This window comes from Branchiostoma lanceolatum, chromosome 6 (assembly GCF_035083965.1).
Source record: "Branchiostoma lanceolatum isolate klBraLanc5 chromosome 6, klBraLanc5.hap2, whole genome shotgun sequence".
NCBI lineage: Eukaryota > Metazoa > Chordata > Leptocardii > Amphioxiformes > Branchiostomatidae > Branchiostoma > Branchiostoma lanceolatum.
This window is the reverse complement of record NC_089727.1, coordinates 22,938,036-22,961,393: the sequence shown is the minus strand read 5'-3', so window position 1 is coordinate 22,961,393 and position 23,358 is coordinate 22,938,036. Positions and strand designations below refer to the sequence as shown.

Here is a 23,358-nt window from a genome sequence, read left to right as displayed (position 1 = left end):
AACTAAGCTTATTCTACCAGGTAATTTGCCCCTCAAAATGCAGGAAATAGCGTTTCAGATGGTCTAGATTTCAAAATTTTCCGGGGGGGAATACTCCCGGACACCCCTAGAATGGTCATGCGTGACGCCTCGCGCCTTTGGCGCTCGATATGTTCTTCCCTCAAGCATAATTGAAATGCGTGTAAAAATTTCTGGCTGGCGAGAACACTGCCTACCAACATACCAAATATCACCACAATCCATCTCACTGGTCTTAAAATATGCTGACCACAAACAGCAAGCAAACACATGCAGACACTCCAAAAAAAACAAAGATAACAAGCAAGCAAACACACACACAAGGTATATTCCTTCATCATCACTTGTCTTATGTTAAATTTCACAATTGCATACATAACTCGTGCCACTGGTTAATGAAGGATATGTTCATACCCTTTGCTTGCAATCATGTTAATACCGACACACGTACGGCTATGTGTTTCTCTGGCAAAGTAAGTGTTTTTTTCAGGAGTAAGAGTTGCAGTTCATATAGGGAATAAAAGCTCCACTTAGACCTTGAGTCTACTAGGTTATCGTTTCCGTTAACAACAACTTGTTAGGTACAAAATTTTACTGTTTGGAAACATTTCATCCTTACACAATTCTTTGAATAAAGAAATGATGATACACAGTAACACTGATCTATCTGTTGCATATAGATATGACTTATATATTAAAAACCTACGTCTGCTGCCTCTGCATGGCACTCAATTCTGCTCCAAGTGATGGCCCACCATTCAGGTTCCCTGGGCCACCTGGCCCCAAACCCTGCTGCTGGCCCAGCTGCATACCTGTAGAGGACATTCAACACTCAGTCACGATAACAACATCAGGCTAGCTCCAGGACTATCTGAAGGATATCTACCGTAAACCTCGCTTCATTTGTGGTATTTTCAAAACAATAAAAAAAATCCCATTTCCACTCCTACGCTAAATTAAAATCCAACAAAAATAGATGAGTGTACAGTAACAGGCGATCTCTAAATCCAGAAAAATGCTCTTAAATAAATCTGGGAAACTTTAACTTTTCTAAGTAGATTGACTAAATAAACTAATGTCTAGAAGCATGATGTAACAAAAGGTTATCCATATCTAGGTAACAATAAGATGTCTTCTGCAGAATTCTGGAAACATCAGTCAGAATCTAAGCAAACTGTACACTGTATTTAAATAAAATAGGTTTTCCTTTAACAATTAGATATTGCTATTCTGCATCATGATGTAACACCATCAGTATCAGATAATGTTAGCGTGAAAGCTCATTTGTGTTGGTAAATTCCATTATAAAGTTTGATACTTTACTTTATTTGAGGTGAGCAACGTTTGCTTTGTGTTGAAGCAAAGTATCAAACTTCCCAAAATAATTTACTATATTCCAGATTTCTAGTGTCTTTCCAGATTCATAGTGTTGCCTGTTCAATATAAAAGTAACAAGCCACAAAACGCATACTTCTGGCTCTGTTGGGCGGGTTGTTTTGATTATATGGCAGTCCCAGAGCAGCATAAGCACGCTGCATGGAGGTGTGGTCAATTTGCTGCTGTTGTTGCTGCTGCTGCTGCGGGGCCTGGGCCTGCTGCGGTGGAGGCTGGGGTGGCTGCGGCACGCCTGGCAGGCCGGTCGCTGAGGATGTCTGTGTGTGGGTCAGCTGGGGTAGCTGCGCAGTTAGCCCTGGACAGGAGTCAACAACAACACTCTAGTTACCTTACTTTTCACCATAGAGTTTTTTCTCATTCATAGGGCCACACCAATCTAATTTGTTGCTTCTCGGAATCGCCACACCTATTTTTGCAACAACAAAAAATAAAAATGGGTCAAAGCTCCCATTCAGAAATTTCAACTTAATATTTACATTGTATTCCAATATTATGTTACGCCCAAGCTCAACACTCAGAAAAAAACCTAATCAGGACTTAGTCTTTTGGTTTACATATCAATCAAACCTAGAAATCAAGCGGAAACATCCCAAATATAAGAGAAAAGGGACAGTCTGCAACCCTCCCCACAGCAAACACGCACCCACACATGTTACGACAGAGGAGTATTCACAATGTTCCTCTCTTAGTTAGATATGTCGATCAGCCAACAGGGTAAAACACAATTCGTTTATTGTTCTTCAGAGTAGAACAGTTTGATCAAATCCTCTGGGGTGGATTTTGTTCCGAACAATCAGAACTTTCCGTCACTAGTTACAGCAGGCAGCATGGCGCTGCGCTGGCTCTTCCGGAAGAGTTGATTTTGAAGTAAGGGAACATTTCTCAAATAATATCATATATCTCCCTAGAAACGTTTGTTGATAGGAGATACGATTTGATGGCGGTGGTATATAAATGTTATGTTATTACTGTAAAATGTCATACAGGTGGTCGCCTTGGGCAGGTTTGACTGTACCTACATGCAAATTTTATCTTTATGTTAATACATAGCACTTATCATGACTAACAGTCTATAATAAGTACACAATATTCCTTATCACTTACACACAACCTACACAAAGATTCATGTTTATGACTATGCATAAAAGTCTTTAAAAATGCAAAAGACATGTTGATGACAACAAAATTGCCATGCATTTTTGTAATGACTATTGCAATTCCCATTCTCCAAAATTCAGAGCTTTGTACATCTACAAAACACACGTACCCATGCTGGCCTGAACTTCCTTTCTGCTGGACACATTTTTGAGTGGTAGACATACTGGGCAGTCGCTTCTTGTACAGTTCTTCCAATGAGAGATGATTTGTCTGGACGATGCACAATGTGCCACTACAGAAGAAAGTACATGACAACACAACATTTTACACATGTCACGGGTACAAGTGAAAATACTATCATATAGGGGGAATTTCATTCTTGCAGCTTTCGGAAGACATAAATCATGCAGTTCTATGAGGAAATGCTACAATAGGGCGTATTCATGTGACGTCATCACCCCTGCCCTCCGTGGGCGGCCCTTTTGGTGTTCACCCTGCAGCAAAGTTTCTCGGTGTCCGACGGTCTCTAAATTTCCAAGGAATGCGAAGTCGTCTGATTGCTGTTTTATTATATGCAAAGAGTCTCCAGTCTCACATCCTTTTTGCTACAAAAATCCAATTTCACCTACTGGAAATGACCCATTATCGACGAGCGAGGAAAGGTTTTCCCCAGCAGCCTACAAACATGGCCGCTAAACTGTTTACAGAGTACGCATGAAATCAGTTCACAGCGTACAAGTGTTCCAAGGCCTGCAACCACGTAGTGCAGTGTCTTGAGTGTCGTGAGAATTTTTGTTGACAGGGAGTACGTTATGATCGGGAAAGTTCCGCGTTGAAAGACCCCCAGTTTATGAATGAACGTATCTCAAGCAACGACTACACGGTGCCACGACTGTGTTACACAACGGGCCTGTAATTTGCTTTTCGACCAGATACAAAAGGTTTCTATACACTAACGTTGATTCTCAAACTTCAACTATTTAGATCCGCTGTTCGTATCTCAGAAATCCACTTTTGTTTCAGTCGTTAGTCCCTTCGTATGTTCCCGCACCTACACGAGAAACGAAAAACCAATCTTACTGTTACCCGACCGGTGTGTGCTTTATCAGTCCCAATCCAACATCTGACCACGAGGCAAAACACCATGATTATGAGACAAAACTTTTTGAAGGGGAATTGTGACTGGCATAGAAAACATCTGCCATTTATACAGAGAGTTCCATAGGCCTCCACTATCAAGTGAACACCAAAATGGCCGACAGTGCTCGTTGCTAGGGGGAGGGTCATGTGACTGAATACGCCCTATGGCGGCCATTTTGGTGTTCACTTGATAGTGGAGCCCTATGGAACTCTCTGTGTAAATGGCAGATGTTTTCTACGCCATTCACAATTTCCCTTCAAAACGTTTTGTCTTATAATCATGGTGTTTTGCCTCGTGGTCAGATGTTGGATTGGGACTGATAAAGCACACACCGGTCGGGTAACAGTAAGATTGGTTTTGTGTTTCTCGTGTAGGACGTGTAGGTGCGGGAACATACGATCGCGAAGGGACTAACGACTGAAACAAAAGTGGATTTCTGACATACGAACAGCGGATCTAAATAGTTGAAGTTTGAGAATCAACGTGTGTGTATGGAAACCTTTTGTATCTGGTCGAAAAGCAAGTTACAGGCCCGCTGTGTAACACAGTCGCGGCACCGTGTAGTCGTTGCTTGAGATACGTTCATTCATAAACTGGGGGTCTTTCAACGACGAACTTTCCCGATCATAACGTACTCCCTGTCAACAAAAATTCTCACGACACTCAAGACACTGCACTACGTGGCTGCAGGCCTTGGAACACTTGTATGCTGTGAACTGATTTTATGCGTACTCTGTAAACAGTTTAGCGGCCATGTTTGTAGGCTGCTGGGGAAAACATTTCCTCGCTCGTCGATAATGGGTCATTTCGAGTAGGTGAAATTGGATTTTTGTAGCAAAAAGGATGTGAGACTGGAGACTCTTTGCATATAATAAAACAGCGATCAGACGACTTCGCATTCCTTGGAAATTTAGAGAGCGTCGGACACCGAGAAACTTCGCTGCAGGGTGACCACCAACATGGCCGCCCACGGAGGGCAGGGGTGATGACGTCACGTGAATACGCCCTATACTTCACCCGTAGTGCTCCAGTTATTGTGTATAGGTAAACATTTGTGTCATAAGAACATTCGCATGGAATAAAGTCATTCCATTTTCCTGTTCAAGAGTTGGAATGCTGCTAGTTTTTGAAATCATCAACAGCTTTATCATGTCCCAATTGGAGCCAGAACAACATGCTCACTGTGCGTACACTGACCATGAAAAGTCTACCAAGATCAAGCAATGCTTAGACTGCGCAGTACTTGTGAACATTCAGTTATACTGGCAACTCCAAATGTTGAAAAATTATCAATATCAAGCCTAAAACTACCATTGTAGGTATCTATAACACACATTGGTTGACTTGAGTTCCATAGGGCTCCACTATCAAGTGAACACCAAAATGGCCGACAGTGCTCGTTGCTAGGGGGAGGGTCACATGACTGTATACGCCCTATAGCTTTCTTTGCTAAGATAAGAATCTCACTTTGAACAACTTATATGGGTAAAGAAAATAATCATCTGACATAATTTATGCAAATTTGGTCCTTATTTGCATCATGAATGGGAAACATCTATGATATGCCACTTGATATGCCACTTGAAAAGGCTAACATCAGTCGGCGAAGGTATGGGGTCCTGGAACTCTAGTTACTCTTATATTGGTCAGTTTGGATAGGCTATATGATAATTACGTTAATGACCTGCCTATCCCTCGCTGTAATGGTGTCATAACGCCTGGTCATTTGCCATAACCACCGAATTAATCTATTTAAGTTGACAGGGATTTAATTTTGTGTTAAGGAGAGAATGGAGTGTTTGCAGTCGCCAAAGCTGAAGGCTGTCTTCCACCATTCCGCAGTACTACAGAATTACTTCAACTGCAAACTTTAAACAGAGAAAATCTCCTTTCTCCTCATACCAAAATAAATGAATCCACCGTACCTTGGCAGTTCTTCCCCGCCTGGCAGTGAGTCATGTGAGTCAGGACATTCTTCATGGTCCGACAGTGGGGGAGTTGGCAAGTCCGCACTTCGCCATTCACGGCGGACTGCTCTCGGCGCTGGCACTTGTGCGCGTGCAAAAGGAGGACCAGTTGTTGCTGAATGAGCTTGCGTTTTTCTGGGTCTGCTGTTGGCGCTGTCACACCTTGCGCTGCCACTTGTGCAGGGGCCTGAGTTTTGGGAAAATACAAATGTTTAACTGGTCCGTCTGACAGTATCATCAGCATATGTACTCAAGTCGTTTTTGTCCTTTAGAAGCAACTCTTCCAAACAGGTAAAACAACACACAGTTTTCAAACAAGCTTACTAAATATCAAGCAGTCTTATATGACAAGTGTTTACACAGGGAAATGAGAACAACTCTCCTTCATATTCAGGGCTGGAAAAACTGGCTACATATACCCGAAATTGGACCTGTTCACCTAATTTTTGACTGTGGGTGCACATGTGCAGTATTCCTGTAGGGTTACATACGTAAATGTATTATTGTACACTTAGCATACAGCATATTCCTCATATTTTTCAAGCCTCATAAAAAAATAATAACAATATTCTATCCCTTTTTAAATTCAAGTTCGCAATACAATTTCAGATTCCAGCTCTGAAGAGAGACAGTAATGTTTTTAATTAGGTTTTAACTAAAAATAACTACAGTCAAACCTGCCCAAGGCGACCACCCGGCGGACCGAGCAAAAACGGTCGCGATGGACAGGTGGTCGCCATGAAGAGGATTCCACTCACATGTTTCCAGGGCGAGGTTTTCAAATACAGTACGTAAATGGATGGAAAATTATGTGAATTTAGACAGCATGACCCCCACCAGGTTCAATTTTCATTGACAGAAAGATCCTACAAAAATTACATTTTCCGTTATTGTTGTAATAATTGTATACCGCTACATCGTGTACAAATTTTCTTCATAATTTTGTGTACAAAACAATGGTTGCCTCGATGATCTCGCAGCGCCTTCCCGCATTCACACGTTACATTAAATAGTACACACACACACACACTCATCATCGTAGTTTTAAGGCGTAAGACAAATCCCTAGAAAAAACCTGCTGGCCCCAGCCTTTTTTGGGACGCCGACCGCTGGATAAAAGGGGCAAAAAGTTTTCGATCTGACAACTAAAGATGAAACGGAACGGTGTGATTTCGTCGCGCGGCGCCACCAAGCTCTGTGCGACAGCATCAAAAGGTATGAGTCAGTGCAGCAGAACGCACAGCGCTCAATAAAGGTTTGTGAGATTCATGGAAATAAAAAGAAAATAAGAATATTAATTTTCATCAATAGCTAGAGTATTCGTAAATGTTCATACACAAAAGCATCGTGTTTTAGAAAGGTCAGCGGTACGCCAAATCCGGGCCGCGCCAAATCCAAGATGGCGTCGGGACCAAGGAACAACATTTCTCGCCCGATGTTTTGCCCGCCGCGAAGTCATTTTTCGGCGGAATTTAGTAAGACAGAGACACATTTTTGTTGAAAATACAAGAAATAGATCATAATTTCTGTGAAATCTGACTTTTTGACGCCATGTACTACGCATTGGTTTTGAAAATTGAGTTTAAACCGAACTGAGTTTTTCGGTAAACTATAAGATAACGATAGGCACAACAACATCACAAACATTTGTCTTTACAATTTGTTTATGAAGGGGGAACGTTTTATCAAAACACTTCATGGAGGAAACATTGCTATTCCATACATTTTTGTCCTTATTTTTGTCCTTCAAAGTCTTGAAAACATTTCCGTGAAATCCGACAACAAAATGATCTGATGTCACCACACGCTTGAAAATTAGGCGGCCGCCATGGGCAGGGATTGTGCTCTGTGCGGTCCCAATTCGTGGCGGTCGCAGTCGCGTTGGACAGGTGGTCGCCTTGGGCAGGCAGCTTAATGCTTGTGCCTATGGGGAAAATTTTCGGGACCGAGAAAAAGCGGTCGCCATGGCCAGGTGGTCGCGTTGAAAAGGTGGTCGCCTAGGCAGGTTTGACTGTACTTTATCTTATGTTGAGTATCCAAAGTTTTTTTGCACACATAAATCTTTAGGTTAGGTGCCCGATGAGTAGCACCTATTGCCAAAAATGACATTCGAGCCCGAGTATGGGGGACTTCTATATGTATGTACAGTCATTTAGTAAATGATTTTAATACACAAGGAAATCTGAATCTGAGTTGTTAGACTATAACTTATAAGGAAGATGTAACAAACATTAACACTTTGGCCCAATCAAGGCTACACAGTTATTCAACAGCTTCCAGGGCAGGAGCCAACAAACACTATCTGGTAAGTTGTATCCTCTGTTACAACATTTGGACAAACATAACTAGAGACAACAGCAGCTGAGTCAAACAAAATGTTACTGGAACAGAACTGCAGCTATATCTTAGGCAGCTTGAAGGCCACACCAATTTAACCAACTTAAAATAGTACCTCTATGATAACTTAAAGCCTACAAAAATATCTAGGTGCACTTGTGCACCCACAGTAAAAAATTAGGTGCACGGCTCCAATTTTGAGTGCACAAAAGTATACATGCACCGAGTAGTTCCAGTCCTGAACATAAATCATGCTCATGATTCAGGGCTCGAATTGCTCCCTGGATTCACGTGCATATAAAATTGGAATCATGCATGTAATTTTTGACCTGATATGCAAGTAGCATTACCAACTGTACCACCTATGGAAACACAACGTAGTTCACCACACACACGCCTACTCACATAAATTTTCAGTAGAAACACATAAATTGACTATTAATCTATCAATTCTTTCTCATTCTTTTACATCCAAAGTCAACTTGTTGCTGTTAACTATAACTATAAGCCTTTTGTTATAAAAGTTGTATATGTTGTATACTGTTAGAGAGCATTTGTGTTTAGTACGGACTGTGTATGATTTTGCATGTAAATGTTTCAAATTGTTTTTCTTCTAGTTTTTGCCAACATGCAATTGCGCATGTAACATAAATGGGAGAGAGGAAATATAGTTCACTACATTAGGTTGTGCAAGTAATTTTTTCTGCAGTTTTGGTGCAAGTAATTTTTTTTCATCTGCACCAGTGCAAGTTCGCCCATCCCTGATGATGCTAAGCCTACATCAAGAGACTTCTGCAAGGCTGAGTACAGTAAAATGGTCACTCCAACTCATATCAAAGCAAAAGTGGGTCCATTACACTTCAAATCCACCTTCAGTGATTTGTAAATACTTCTTTTGATTATCAAAATTGCAAAATTATGATTATAGAAGTATACTGATGTTATCAAATTTTTGTCTGCCAGTGTATCTTCAATGCTTATGCTTTTCATGAATCACATAAGAACTGTACTTACTCAAAAACTGTTAAATACATTTCTCCATAAACCAGTACATCCACCGTACAATGGCAGTACTGGATGAGTCGGTTGTCTTGCAGCGAATTCTAAGTATTCTTTTTGTCCTTTCCCTCCATGTCTTTTTTTCAAATCCGAGACCAAAGAAGTTAAATTGCTGTGGCCTTATGATGCATCTTCCATGGCCAGTTTTGGAACTCATTTTGGCAGAGCCCGGGTAGACTTATTTCCTAATACAACCTTTACTTTCACCTAGCAGACTTTGCAAAATATACACCTTGTATTATGTCAAACTTGAGTTTCACCACCTCATACCTTTAACAAATGTTAACATTTTTGAGTGAAGTGTTAATGTTTTCAAATAATCTCTTCATTTTCATAAACCATATCAGTTGATCCTCTTCTCTACCAAAAAAACTAAATAACACAAGTTTTCCAAAGTATGAAAGTCCTATCTTTGCAAAGAGGGCTATTCTAATATTTCCTTTGATAATGCAAATGAGTTACTGATTTGCATAATTAGCATCTAATCACGCCAATCATCCCTTGAGCTGTCTAAATACCAAAAATTATGACAATCTGTCAACCCCTATTTGAGTTATTCTCTTTCACAAAAAAAGTCTGAAACAGAATTGGCCCCTGCAGTTAACAAAAAGCTGCTCGAGGGCCTGAACCTACACCTCTTACTCTCTCACACTCTTACTCTCTGCCCAAAGGAAAGAACTTGCTAGGGAAGACGAAACCAATGGAAGATTGAAAAAGGCTGAAATAGCTTTACATGCAATCATATCAGCATGCATTTGTGGCCAATGCATATACGTGATACATGTTTCAGATACCATATCAGTGTCCTCCCCAGACGATCGGATGGAATAATAGCGCAGCGCCACTGTACTGATTTCCAAAATTTCTTCGCTATTTGCCTGGATCATTTGGCTAAAATCCATAAAAGTACCCAGATTTTTGGGCCGAGTGGCATCACTTTTCCCGTCGGCATTGTCTGTAAAAGCTTGTGAATGGATCGGATACTCGAAAAAACAATGTACCATTTCCTTCCATAAGAATCCCCTTATAGGTTGATGAAGGTTAGACATCAAGGTAATAAGATACGCCAAAAATAGTTACTCAAGCAACTGGATAAAATTTTGAAAGTCAGACGTTTCAGACAGTATCCGCTATCTTTCGTCAGTGACTAAGGAAAGATCTGACAGAACTAGGTTTTATACCAAAACTTTTGATAAAGTGAATACAATTTCAGATGGTTCAATAGAATGGTAAGCATGTTGGAACAGGTAAAAACATAATATTTGATTGTGCTAGGTATTATTTTTATAAAAACACAGATGCAAATGTGCTTTAGAGTGGCTTTAGAGCACTGCCACGGTAATTTCATAGTAATTTTATCTGTCAAAGTGGCCATCTTCTGAGTCAGGTCCAGAACCGATACTGCAGGGTCAGGTATTTTGGACCTGTACCTAATTGATTGTACCCGGTACTGTATCGGTACCGGTACACAGCTCTATTTGCGAGTGGATTTCTTATCAAAAGTGCTCAAAAGCGGCACAAAAAAAAGCTACATGGTGATCTTTTAGTTTCACGCGCCTACTGTAAATAGACCGATACCATAGCCCCGCCCACCTCCATCAAAACATAGAAATGCAAAATTAAAACATAGAGATGCAAATATTTGACGGACATGCAGTCACTCTCTCATTCCTCGAACCGCTAATTGTGATGGACAGTCAGTATTAAGGCTTGAATTTTCTATCAGTTCTCACCACACAACGACAATGTATATTTGCTCCTTTAATGTCGATATGTAATGGTATAGTGTTATTGAAACGCACTATGTGTAGGAGTGGCTAGAAATTGGAGTTTTTATTCAAGTTTCAAGCCTCATAAAATGCTCTGAATGCCTTTAAATGGGAAAAACAGGAGAGGCTATTCTGAGAAGCAACAAAAAAACTGAGCATAAAAAACAAGTATTGATCTTTTAGAAAACTGCATAATAGAAAGCTTTAATATATATTTGCAAGTTAAAAGGATGATATTTTCTTTTATTCAGATGTGTTTTTTTAAGTCAAATACAATATTTGTATTATTTTCTTCAAATGTGCAGCTTGAAATGTCAAATCACTCATATGCTGCAGCAGGAATGGAACATTCTATTTTCTCAGACTGAAAGGGGCCAATGCAAACACTTGGAGCTGGAAGTTTTATAGGAAACTTTTTGAGTGTATGTTGGGATTTTGATCAGTGAATTGCTTCAGAAAATTCATTACATTCTCTATTAGAAAATGCACAGGTTTCTGTTGTCTTCTTTTTTTCATATTTTTTGTGTTTTTTTATCAATTAACATGTTCAAGTTGAAAAAATAAATATTAATAATAATAATGAGAAGGTTTTGCCCAATATTCTCCACATTTTTCCATTGTGACTTGCCTCAATTTCCAAGTAGAAAATACATGACTCGAAGTTGTGTATACTGTTCCACTTGTTGAACTTGAGGGCACCGTTGGCCTCTGGTTAGAGGTCATAGCGGGGACCCTATGCCCAATTAAAAACAAAATTCAGGATTTCTTCTGTCAGTTTATATCCAACATAAGTGTTAGATCACAGATGTTTCTTTGTGGCAGGATTGATATAGTTTTCTCTGCCTAGTATCTGCTGCTATCTTCTTTTCCTGGCTGAGCAGAAGATGAAGATAGCTAAAGCTAGCAAGATGCTGTCATAAGTATTGCACGACAATCATACACAATACAATGTATGGCAAATTAACATTATAATTATGTAACAAAGTGTACATTTTGTTTTGAAAATAGCCCTGACTTCAAAATTGTTTGCCCCTTTTGTTTGTGATAGTAGACAAGAAGTAAACCTGAAGTTGCAGGATATGGCCTCCAATCTTACTCAAAAAAGTCAAAATGCTACAGCTTCCTCCTCCGGAGGTGGGGTTTTCCCCCAAGCACCGTGTGGTACGCCCCGCAACAGGAGAAAGTGATGTGCTCAGTCTGGGGAGAACCCTGCACATGGTATCATATATAGGCATTGGCCACAAGTTAAGCGTGGCAAACATGGACAACAGAGCAAGCTGTTATATAACATGTATGGTCACCAGTTCAAAAAGCACACCAGACTGGTGGGGGGAGTGGTGGGGGGGAATGGGAAGAAAAGATACAACTAGAGTTCCACCACCTCATTCCTTCCCCAAATGATGTTAACCTTTTCGAGTGACATATCACAAATTTTTCTAAATGATTATGTAAATGAGGTTATCATTTGCACATGAATTATGTCAGTTGATCATCTTCTCTCACCAAATAACACAAGTTGAACGTCTTATCTTAGCAAAGAAGGCTATCAAAGCTTCTTCTCATATATTATTTACATGAGTCCCTCATTTGCATGATTTATGTCCAATAATTTTCATATTTACTTAACTTCCAAATGATGCAGGAATGAAATCCTCATCATTTACCACTATGGAACTAGAGCATTTGGTCTTAATGCAAATTAAGTCATTTGCATAATTGATGTCTATTGATAGTCTTCTCTAGGCAGTAGTAGTGGGCAATTTCAAACCAACCGTTACATAATCTCTCTTTCAGTTACATAATCTAACTTACACAGTTATACTCTTTCAAAGTTTAAAACAAAATCGGCTCCTGCTGTTCCAAGAAAGGTGCTAGGAGACCCAAACCTACATGACTTACTCTTCCGCTTCCTCCCAAGAGCTATCAAAAATCATGACCATAGCATGTTCAGAACATGAGATATCGAAACCGGACATTCCTCTGCAGTACCATAGAAATTTGCTAGGGGGCCCCCATATCTAATCATTTCGAGGTCTCACAAAGACCTACCTACCTACCTACCAAATAAGAAGACCATCCATCCAGACATTCTCGAGTTACTGTAATTCTTGATTTGTTAATTGAAACTTAATTTTAGCTAATTTAATGGTCACTAGTTAACCGCTAAAATTTCATCATCGCTAAAATTTGATCACTAATATTCGAGACAGTAATGTTTCAGGGGTTCATCTAAATCAGGAAAGAGGGGCGCTGCACCCTCTTGTTTCAGCCCAGCACCCCCTTGTCGAATTCAGATTTTAGCTGAATATCCAGCATACAGCCTTCACTCAGCAATCAATTCATCCATAGATACATAAAATTTGCTCCCTCACATGTGTGTGCTCCCTCTTGTTTAACTTTTCTAGAAAAACCCCTGATGTTTGTACCCATCGTTAAAAGTGCCCTATATTGGCAAAAATGTGTCAGTATCATATTGACAGACAGACACAGTGACACACATGAACGCTGCCCAAAACATAACCTTCTCCAAGAAGGTAGTAATAGGAATAATTCTTAATCACCACTTTACCAGCAAGTATTGTGCAACTAATCATCTACTTAAAATACAGTCCATTTTGATCAAGATGCTGACAAAATTAGAACTGATGTTCCTCCCTAATAGTGGCAGAATCTGTGATTTTTGGAGTAGTGAAGGCGGGCACGTACCATCGCCCTTACCATGTTGCCCAGCGAAGACGTCACATTAGGGCCTGCCATGGGCGCAGCGGAGGGAATTTGACTGAAAGAGGCTGACATAGACAAGGAGTTGGACAAGGACAGGGATGGGGAGGAGGAGGGGAGGGGGGACCCACTAGACATAGGGGATGGGAAAGGATGGTTGTATGGACTATTGCTGGTGGGTGGCTGCTGTCCCAGGTAGTTCTGGTCCAATCTTGGGACCTGTTAAGGTAAAGAAAAAAGGAAAATAAAGTCAATAATGGTAGAGGAAGGTTAGTGATGCTACAGCCGCACCAGTATAGTGGAGCCAGGGTGGTCAGGATGTAAGGGGAAGGACTCGTCCAGACAGAAGGAACATCATTTCCAAGATTTCACAAGTTTCATAAACCCCAAACTTCATTTTCATGAACTTTCTCATTAATCAAGCCAAACATCACATAGTTAGCCTGTTTTCTAGAGACCATATTACAGTAGATTCCGCATATCTGTATAGCCCATTTGTCAACACAAATTATACGACTCCCAAAAATATACGACTCCCCGAAATAACGATATTGACGTCCCAAAGGAGGGAAGGGGGTGGGGGGGTTTAGGGGCTAATAGGATTTTGAGCAAGACACACAAACACACGATATCGCAACTTGATTTTGCAAAATTTTCATCAAAGTACAATCCGACCTTTCCGACGATCTTAACGTCACCATATTGGATTAAATATGCAATCTATTTTGTTCAGATAAGCCCGAACTGCGTGGGAAACTCCTGCCAAATAAATAAATTCCTGCCATGTTGATCACGTGAAATCATGCAGTCAACCAATCAGAGCACAGCTTTTGTGACGCAAACCAATCAGCGCTTAGAAAAAGCGGTAAACATGCATATTAATGTGCAGCAAAGATGGCGGCCTGACATCACTCGGCCTTCGCCGCTCCATTTTATGTGAAATCGCAGGGTAAGATACGATTCATCTACGCTACATAAAGTTTCACGGGGAAGGAATTTAGGGAATAGATTCTCCGCCAAATACGGCCACGAATAACGGCAAATCGCAGCAAATCACAGCATAGAGGCTCAAATGCTCGGGCAAAAATCTGTTTTTTATTTACATATTTTTGCTCACAGTTTCGTCGTTTGAGTCCTGCAAAACAGTTTTTTAATGAGATCAATGTAAAGTCAAACCTGCCCAAGGCGACCACCCGGGGGACCGAGCAAAAACGGTCGCGATGGACAGGTGGTCGCCATGAAGAGGATTCCACTCACAACATGTTTCCAGGTCGAGGTGTTCAAATACAGTGTACTACGTAGATGGATGGAAAATTATGTGATTTTAGACAGTATGACCCCCACCAGGTTCAATTCTCATAGACAAAAAGGTCCTACAAAAATTACATTTTCCGTTTAATATCGTTATAATGTTTGTATATCGTTAACGTTACATCTTGTACAAATTTTTGTCATAATTTTGACTACAAAACAATGTTTGCAACAATGATCTCGCAGTGCCCTCCCGCACATACGCACATACAATCAAAGTTTTAAGGCCTACGATAAATCCCTTGAAAACACCTGCTGACCCCAGCCTTTTTTGGGCGCCGACCGCTGGATAAAAGGGGCAAAAGGTTTTTGATCTGACAACTGAAGATGAACATGGAACGGTGTGATTTCGTCGCGCCGCGCCACACCACCAAGCTCAGTGCGACCGCATTGAAAGGTAAGTCAGTGCACGGCATAACACAAAGTGTCCAATAAAAAACATAAAGGTTTGTGAGATTCATGGAAATAAAAAGAAAATAAAAACATCAATTTTAATCAATAACGAGAGTAATTTAAATGTTCATACACAGAAGCGTCATGTTTTATAAAGGTCAATGGTACGCCTATCTGGGCCGTGCCAAAACCAAGATGGCGTCGGGACCAAGAAACAATATGTTCTGCCCGATGTTTTGCCCACCGCGAAGTCATTTTTCGGCGGAATTTAGTAAGATACAGACACATTTTTGTTCAAAATACAAGAAATGGCTAGTAGTTTCTGTGAGATCTGACTTTTTGACGCCATGCACTACGTTATCGTTTTGAAAATTGAGTTTAAACGAACCGAGCTTGCGGTAAACTATAAGATTACGATGGGCACACCAACATCGATATTGAAGTATTCACAAACATATTTGTATTTATAATGTTTATAGTGGGAACGTTTTATTACATCACTTCATGGAGGAATCGATGCTATTCCATATATTTTGTCCATCAAGGTCTTAAAATCATTTCCGACAAATCCGACAGCAAAATGATCCACACGGTTGGAAATGAGGCGGCCGCCATGTGCAGGGACTGTGCTCTTTGCGGTCTCAATTCGTGGCGGTCGCGTTGGACGGGTGGTCGCCATGGGCAGGCAGCTTAATGCTTGTGCCTATGGGGAAAATTTTCGGGACTGAGAAAAAGCGGTCGCCATGGCCAGGTGGTTGCGTTGAAAAGGTGGTCGCCTAGGCAGGTTTGACGGTATGTCAAAGGCACTGATATCGATTGTTTGCAAGCTTAACAATAGCAAGAAACAAAAGAGTACGATTATCAAACGGTAGACAGCGTCCCCACTTCCGAAACTACAATGCAAACCCCAAATTTAGCCTATAGTTTTGGGTCATTTTACGATATAATTGGACAAGATTCTATACAACACATCAAACTTTACAATTATCGGTGCACGCACCAGTTCTTCTGCGACAGGGGTCCATGGTAGTCCGCGACAAAAAAGGGACGAAAGGGTTCCGAGGGTCTGGGTTTGAGTTCAGATTTCTAAAAATGTGCTTCGAACTGACATTAAATACTAACATGGCTGAAAAGCATATGAATTGGTGTGTTTTGGGTGGAAATTGCGTTTCAATCCGACCGGAATTTCAATTCAGAATATATCCGAAACGGTCCGAACCGTTTTATTTTTTTAATCATAAACGGGGCCAAACTTTCAATGCCCGTTTTGTTACTGGCTAACAAGCAGACTCAGAACACTTTTTATTTCATCAATTAGTTACCTTCAATGAAAACTCCAAAATAATTTCAACAAAACTAATGAAGAGAACAGATCTTGAAATCAACCCCTAGCAGGTCCCTCTAGCTAGCATGTTGATAATTGCACTCTCGCGAGATTTGGTGAGAATCTGCAATACTTGGGGGTCCAAGCAAGATGGCCACTGTTGTTGTTTTTGCTGGGCGCTAAAATTTGCTGGTTCAATCAAGGAGATTAATGCATCTCAAACTCGTAAACCAGTATCCACCTATCTATGTGCCCCTAACCTGCTCAGTGCACTGGTCCATGTCAGGAGCTGCCTAAAAATTGCCTTCAGTTCTTTACAGAAGCAACCTTATCATACAGCAGATTGCCAGATACTAACGGAACATGATTTACAGAACATTTTTCTTCGTGGAATTTGAAGAAAAGGAAAAGCATATGCTCACAACAGCACAGGCACAGGCACATGGAAAAAAATACTTTCAGTCCTGCATGAGCATAAGAAACATGGGTACTCCACTAAAAACTGTAGTCTGTAATGAAATACATGCCCAGCCAACACCGTATCAACTCTAGCTGATAACAACTTGTGTAACAACCAATAGTATTTATACTATCAAACTGCAAAAAGGGGGAAATCATGTCAGCAACCTTTCATTGCTAACAAAGAAACAACAATAATGGCATGCCACAATTTGACTATATACAGTAAACTGTAATTCATAACACTTGGAGTCATACATTTTCTTTTTACCAAAATGGATGCAGACTTGCAGAATTCTATATTCTTGACCAGAGATTTCCTTTTATTTTCTTCCATATTGCATGTGAGATGCAGGCAGACACATTGTGGCTCAACACATGCTGATGTCACCTAATAACAAGGAAAACACCAGAGAGTAAGTTTCCTATCAACTATCATTCAAATGCTCCAAGGGACTTGAGAACTTCCTTTCCAACCCTAGAATTAGAAACGTGTTCTACAGGGCTCTAGCCAGCACCCAAATTTACGGAACTTTGCTGCATGTGACAGAAAAAAATCAAAACCAATCAGTAAACCTTGACAGCCAAAATTGTGGGTAAAGCTATAGACAGAGCTTCGAATTTTGTAAAGATCTTCATAGCCGATTTAGATCATTTATAATTCCCACTGGCAATCAGTGACAACCCCGGCTAAACAACAGAGGCGCAGTGGTTGCAGTGGGTTGGTGGTTAAGTCGGTGTCATGAATACACCCCCCTCCCCACTACAGTTCTGGCCAGTCGCATTGTGATGACATTTTTGTCTTCGTTTTCCCCGGTTTACTATCAGCTATTGTCACCAAAGAGGCCGAAACATTTCAAAATACTCCTGTGTAGTTGTCAATCTCTGCCCTTTTTTGTAAACCGTGATCGTTAAAGTTTAAAGCCAAGTATACGCGGCGTGCGCTCTCTCCCCGCGAAACATGGGGAAGAGACGTCAGATATTCCACCAATAACAGCGCCCGTTCATGTCACGTGATGGAACATCGACCAATGACATGTGAGTCTTGCTGTTCGCGAGTGTGTCCTCAGCGTGAATTCACGATAATTCACTTGCCAGCAACGAAGCAGCTGTTTGGAGGGCTTGAATCTGCAAATTTTTATCACATTTAGTGAAGTTACCGGAGAATATGGCTGGGGAAAACATGGGAGGAAAAAAAATGGACATCTTCAGGGCATTCTGTCTAAAAGTAGGGTGTCTCATTCCTTTTTATTTTTCTAGTTCAGGGCGCAAACGGGACCGGTGACAGAAATTTAAATCGGCAAAATTTTAAAAACGCCCGTTGACAAAGGACCACCGACAACCACTTAAGGCTTAAAAATATAAAATTTCCCGGACCCCCATAGATAGAATATGGCACTACTGACCCTAGCCTGAGGGAGGCGAGTGTAGGAGCCCCGGTAGAAATAGGATGGCACCCAGGCTATACTGACCCCACCCCACCCTTTAAAAATTCACTTACGGAAAAACAATTTCGAGCTGGTTACAGCTCTGGTCTTCTAACAGCTACATGTCAATATCCCTCCATGGTAGTTACCAACTACCAGAATTTTTCAACTCCAACAATGCATGTAACAAACGTGGCCATTAACAAACAACAAGTTCAACGAACACAATACTATTAAAATATAACATGATTCAATAGTTTCATGTCTATGACAATAATGTCAAGGTCCACACACTTTCAGAGCACAAGAAAAGTCAGAGGACAAAGGCATTACATCAGGACAAAACTAATAGAAGAACAAATATGTACAAGACTACCTTTACAAGTTACAATACCTGGCCACAACATGAAGCTCATAAGACAGGAAAAAAAACTGCAAAAAAAATGTTACAGGGTGACCTGTCACTCCATTTTCGGAACATTGACGTAAAATATTAAGCACTGACGTACAGCTCACAAAAGGTGGAGGTTCTTAAAAAATAATGTGTCATTTCGGCTTCAACCATACCAACTACTGTACATCTATGTCTTATGCAGTGACAACTGACATACATACAATACCAGAATCGGCAGAAAAAATATTCCTTTCCCACTTCAGGCAACCATAATCAATGAGATGTTATACTAATTTTTTGCACTAAACTTGAAGACCATAATGGGAAGCATATAATAAGAAGTTCTTCCTTTCCATGAGTACAGTAACATATTGTTTTTCAATCTTAACATATATATATAATACTTAGTAGTCTTTATTGCATATTCCTGCCCAGATGCACAGATGACCACATGTGGTCTATAAGAAGCATAATGCAAAACATGAAAATACAAAAGCAATATAAAAATACCATATTTATCCACTGTCTAAACATGAAAATCTGTCTTAAACTATGTATGGAAAGCACAAGTATTACCAGAATGTTAACTATGGTAGTCTGCCAGTAAAGCACACCGGTATGTTTTGTGTACAACAACCCCTCAAAAAATGACTGGGAAATAAACTACTTAGGACTGAAACTTTAATATTTCCTGCAATTTCAAATTGTTGAAAGCTGCATTTGAAAACACTGTAGTTATTCAACAACTGCTGACGATTTAGCATATTAAATGTGGCATTTTATTTTCAGGTTAGCAAGATGAAAAAACATTGAATTGTAACAGGCATGCTGGAGGTGTGTCACTCTGAAACTTTCAATGTCAACAAAGCATGATACCTTGATACCGCTTGCAGGATGTTGAAACTTTCCACAAAAATATCTAAATTATCCTGATACAGACAAAAAAATGAAAGCAGAGACAAGCAGACACTGTTCCATCCATAGGTATTATATAAGTGATCAATGAGTTCTTACCTTCATTTGTCCACCTGAGTTGACCACGGCTGGGTGTGTTCCCAAGTTGGGGGTCATCTGCGGTGAGTGTCCAGGGGACATGGAATTGAGCATATTTCCTATTCCGGCAGAACTAACCACATTTCTGTTCATGCCAGGTCCCATGGCATTTTGACTGGTGGCCATGAGAGGACCGTTCAACATCTGATTGTGCTGTCCTGACGAGACTATCCCTGAACTAACTGAGTTCATCATTTGGGAGGGATTTATTGAGTTCAGATTTGGAGTATTCGAAGCTATACTATTTGCTATACTTGTGGTACTGATTGATGAGTCACTGCTCATTGTGAATGACATGGAAGAAGGCGTCCCTGATGCACTGGAACCCACAGAACTTGGTGGTGATTGTAAGTTATTTGACAAGGGGCTTCGCATAGTATTGGCGTTTGCAACGTTTGGGCTACTAGCACAGGGCTGGCCCTGAGTCTGTGGTGTTTGGTTTGAAGTCTGGTGATTTTGCTGCGGACTTGCAGTAGAATTTGGACCAGAGGAGTTCGTTACATTTTGCGTGGACAAGCTGCCAGGAGTATTTCCCTGTAAAAGCTGCGAGAGCTGCTGATGCCTCTGTACCGTAGAGTCATTGGTCTGGTTGGCGGGCTGTGCCGCTTGTTGGGGCGGCGGTGGCTGTTGATGCGACACCGCATCGTTCCCTGCAGTCCCGTTGATATTGGCGAGCCCGTCGGCTCCTGACGTCGTGTCCAGTTCATCTGGAAGCTCCCCACCTAGCTGGTCCAGTAATTTCCCGAAAAATTCTGTAACGCGAAAACGAAATGGGGGTTACGGATACACGACAGACCGCTTGGATAGTTTCCGTTATAATCTCGTCGTGTTACAAACAGCATGTACGGTGGAGGGGCCCCCTCCTACACACACTCTCTCGCAGTAGTAAACCTGTTCGGGCGATATTACTTCAACTTCAAAGATTGCCTTAATCTTTAAGAAAACCGAACAGAGAGCAACAAAATTTGCAGTATCTCTCAGCTAAGAAATTTAATATCCGATTGGGACAACTTACCTGAATTATTATCGGTAGGCGTGATCGTTGGTGAGGACGTTTTCTGTCGCTTGGTCGGCGGCCCGTCCACAAGTTGATCGGCCATTATGAGGGGGTTCGCCCAAGGTCCGAGAACAGCTAGAACTTGTTGCGGGAAAATCAGACCCTCAAAACGGCAATAGGCTGATTCCCATGATTTCAAACTTTCACCAGAGAGATTTTCAGCAGATTCCGATTACCTCTGGGCGGGCTAGGCGGCCTGATACGGCACAGGATCATCAAAATATCGCCTTAATTCCACAGCCACAAAAACAATATTCCTCGGGCGTCGGGAAGCCTTTCGCTGCCAAACGTATCACCTTCCTAGCGGCACAAATACCCTCCAAATCGGAGCCATAGGTTATGGTTGATTCCTTGGATGGACCACGAGCCGATTGGATCCAGGAAGGAGACGCCGAGGACGAAAGAAATCCACGATTTTCCCCTCCAGAAATTGGTCAAAATGGCGGCTGTTGATGAAAAGTTTTTACGCTTGTCAGAAAAGCAACAACGAGAGCCCGACCCGAAGTCTACGATTTTTGCCGAAGGTAAAATGGCCGACCGGATATCTGATCACGTGACAAAAATACATTATAACCATTGGTCAGTTCTTCACGTGGCGCACGTGACCTCTCCCTCGTTATTCATCGGGGTTTTCCGCTCACGAGCACAAAGGACGACGGGAAGCTTTAAATACCCAGCTCCCTTTGCGGTATCCGTCAGCTGACCCGGGGTGAATGATGGGTTGGCTAAGTTCATTGTAGAATTTTATACCTCAAGCATGCAGAAATTCCTTCATTATAGAAAATCCAAGCCACACATCATGGCTGTTTTATCACCAACTACTGGAAAGACTTCCATTCAAAACTTCAAAGCCATCTATTATAGATATTATTACAAACAAGTTCAATGTAGGTTTCCCCATTTCAAACATCTTGGGAACGCTGAAAAATTCATATTTCTAATGGCTTTAGATAAACCCTTAATTATCAGACATACTTCTACCTATATTTACAATATTACTAAGAAGCGAGAAGAGACCAAATTAACGTTATCATTAGACTAGTGCAAGCTTATATTTGTATGTATATATGTGTGTATTTGCAAACTGATGTTTTCTGTTGTGACCTGCACTAAACCCAGTTGGGTATGTGTGTGCTATAAAGGTCTTCATTCATTCATTCATTATTTTTATTATTTAAAGCCATCTATAAAGCAGCAATCTCTGCATCCTTGTTAAACGTTATAGGATTTAATGTGAGCAGTAGTTCAAAAGTAAGCAGCTAGGGGGCCTAGAAGTCATCCTCTTCTGTCTTTCTGTTGTAGGTCAAGCCCTGCCACCAAAAAGAAGTATAAAATCAATTCAGACCATTTACAATATCCAGTGTGAACCCCCTGGACAGAGCAGCTTGGAAGCACGGTGTGAAGACTAGCCGACTGCTGCCCACCGGTATGCCTAAACACCTCATCCAAACTCATCCAAACTCATCCGAGTCTAATATGCGGTGTACACCAGGAAAGGACTTTATGTGACGCTCTGGATACATTGTCTATGCAATTACAGTGGTAGAGATACTTTTTCCGGTGTTCTGCAATATTGCAGAAAGTCACAATTTTGTTCTGCAACTTGAAAATATTTTCTGCAAATACACAAGCCTCCATACTACAACCTTCTTTGTTTACTTATTTATTCATTTATTCTCAACCTGATAATGCCTATCTACATGTGTGTGAAAAATTCAAATTACAAGCGAAATCGGAACAGCAAAGGCTTGTTTATTCAATATCAATCAAATCAAATAGTTTTGTTATCATTTCAAAAGTATGTGTAAAAAATTCAACAACCTGCCTGATAAGGAGGAACAAGGACAATAATATTCTTGCGAGGAATACATGTTTTGATGCATGGTTAATATCACACGACCTGTGACAAAAATGCACAGCCATGGCCGACGGAAAAAGGAAAAGATAAACTTTCAAAAATTGAAATAATATGACTGGATGGCATAAAAATGGCTCATGCAAAACCTTGTCCTCTGCATAGTTTGTCAGGTCCGCGCGGTGCAGGTTCCAGCTTATGTACAGCACTGCTAGTTTGCTAAATTGAGAACCATTGAATCTCAAGCCTGACATATTAATTCTGCAAAATTGCAGGTTGTTTAATTTTTCTTCTGCAATCCTGAAAATCTCTCTGCAAATTGCAGACTGCAGGTGGGTATTTCGAACACTGTAATTATGAATAAAAAGTATGCAGCAAGTAAGTATTTGCCATTTTAAAAAAAATGTTATCCTGCTCATTCCAAGATGAGAAGACATATCTTTCCGCCATATTGGATTCTCATTGTTTGGCACCACTTAGCTCTGCTAATACCTTTTTTTAGTTTGACAGACGTCAGGATGATAAGACCGTGGATGCTGTTTGGGTCATAGATTATACCATAGCACAATTTTATCACAAT

General features: G+C 40.8%; 1 protein-coding gene across 13 annotated transcripts in view; it reads right to left on the bottom strand.

The window, feature by feature from the left end:
- Window positions 1-21,444, bottom strand: part of LOC136437064 (CREB-binding protein-like) — a 50,168-nt gene extending 28,724 nt beyond the window's left edge. For 6 of the 13 annotated variants that reach the window (XM_066431518.1, XM_066431524.1, XM_066431522.1 and 3 more), the window contains exons 1-7: window positions 20,882-21,443; window positions 19,828-20,618; window positions 13,491-13,724; window positions 5,578-5,806; window positions 2,681-2,803; window positions 1,490-1,708; window positions 725-830 (exon numbers count right to left, since the gene is read on the bottom strand). In XM_066431518.1, the coding sequence (XP_066287615.1) occupies window positions 725-830; window positions 1,490-1,708; window positions 2,681-2,803; window positions 5,578-5,806; window positions 13,491-13,724; window positions 19,828-20,618; window positions 20,882-20,966 (1,787 nt within the window). In that variant the 5' untranslated portion in view covers window positions 20,967-21,443. Of the gene's footprint in view, window positions 1-724; window positions 831-1,489; window positions 1,709-2,680; window positions 2,804-5,577; window positions 5,807-13,490; window positions 13,725-19,827; window positions 20,619-20,881 lie in introns of all 13 variants that reach the window. The other 7 variants (XM_066431516.1, XM_066431521.1, XM_066431525.1 and 4 more) reach the window with 4 other exon arrangements.
- Between the last annotated feature and the right edge of the window lie 1,914 nt (window positions 21,445-23,358).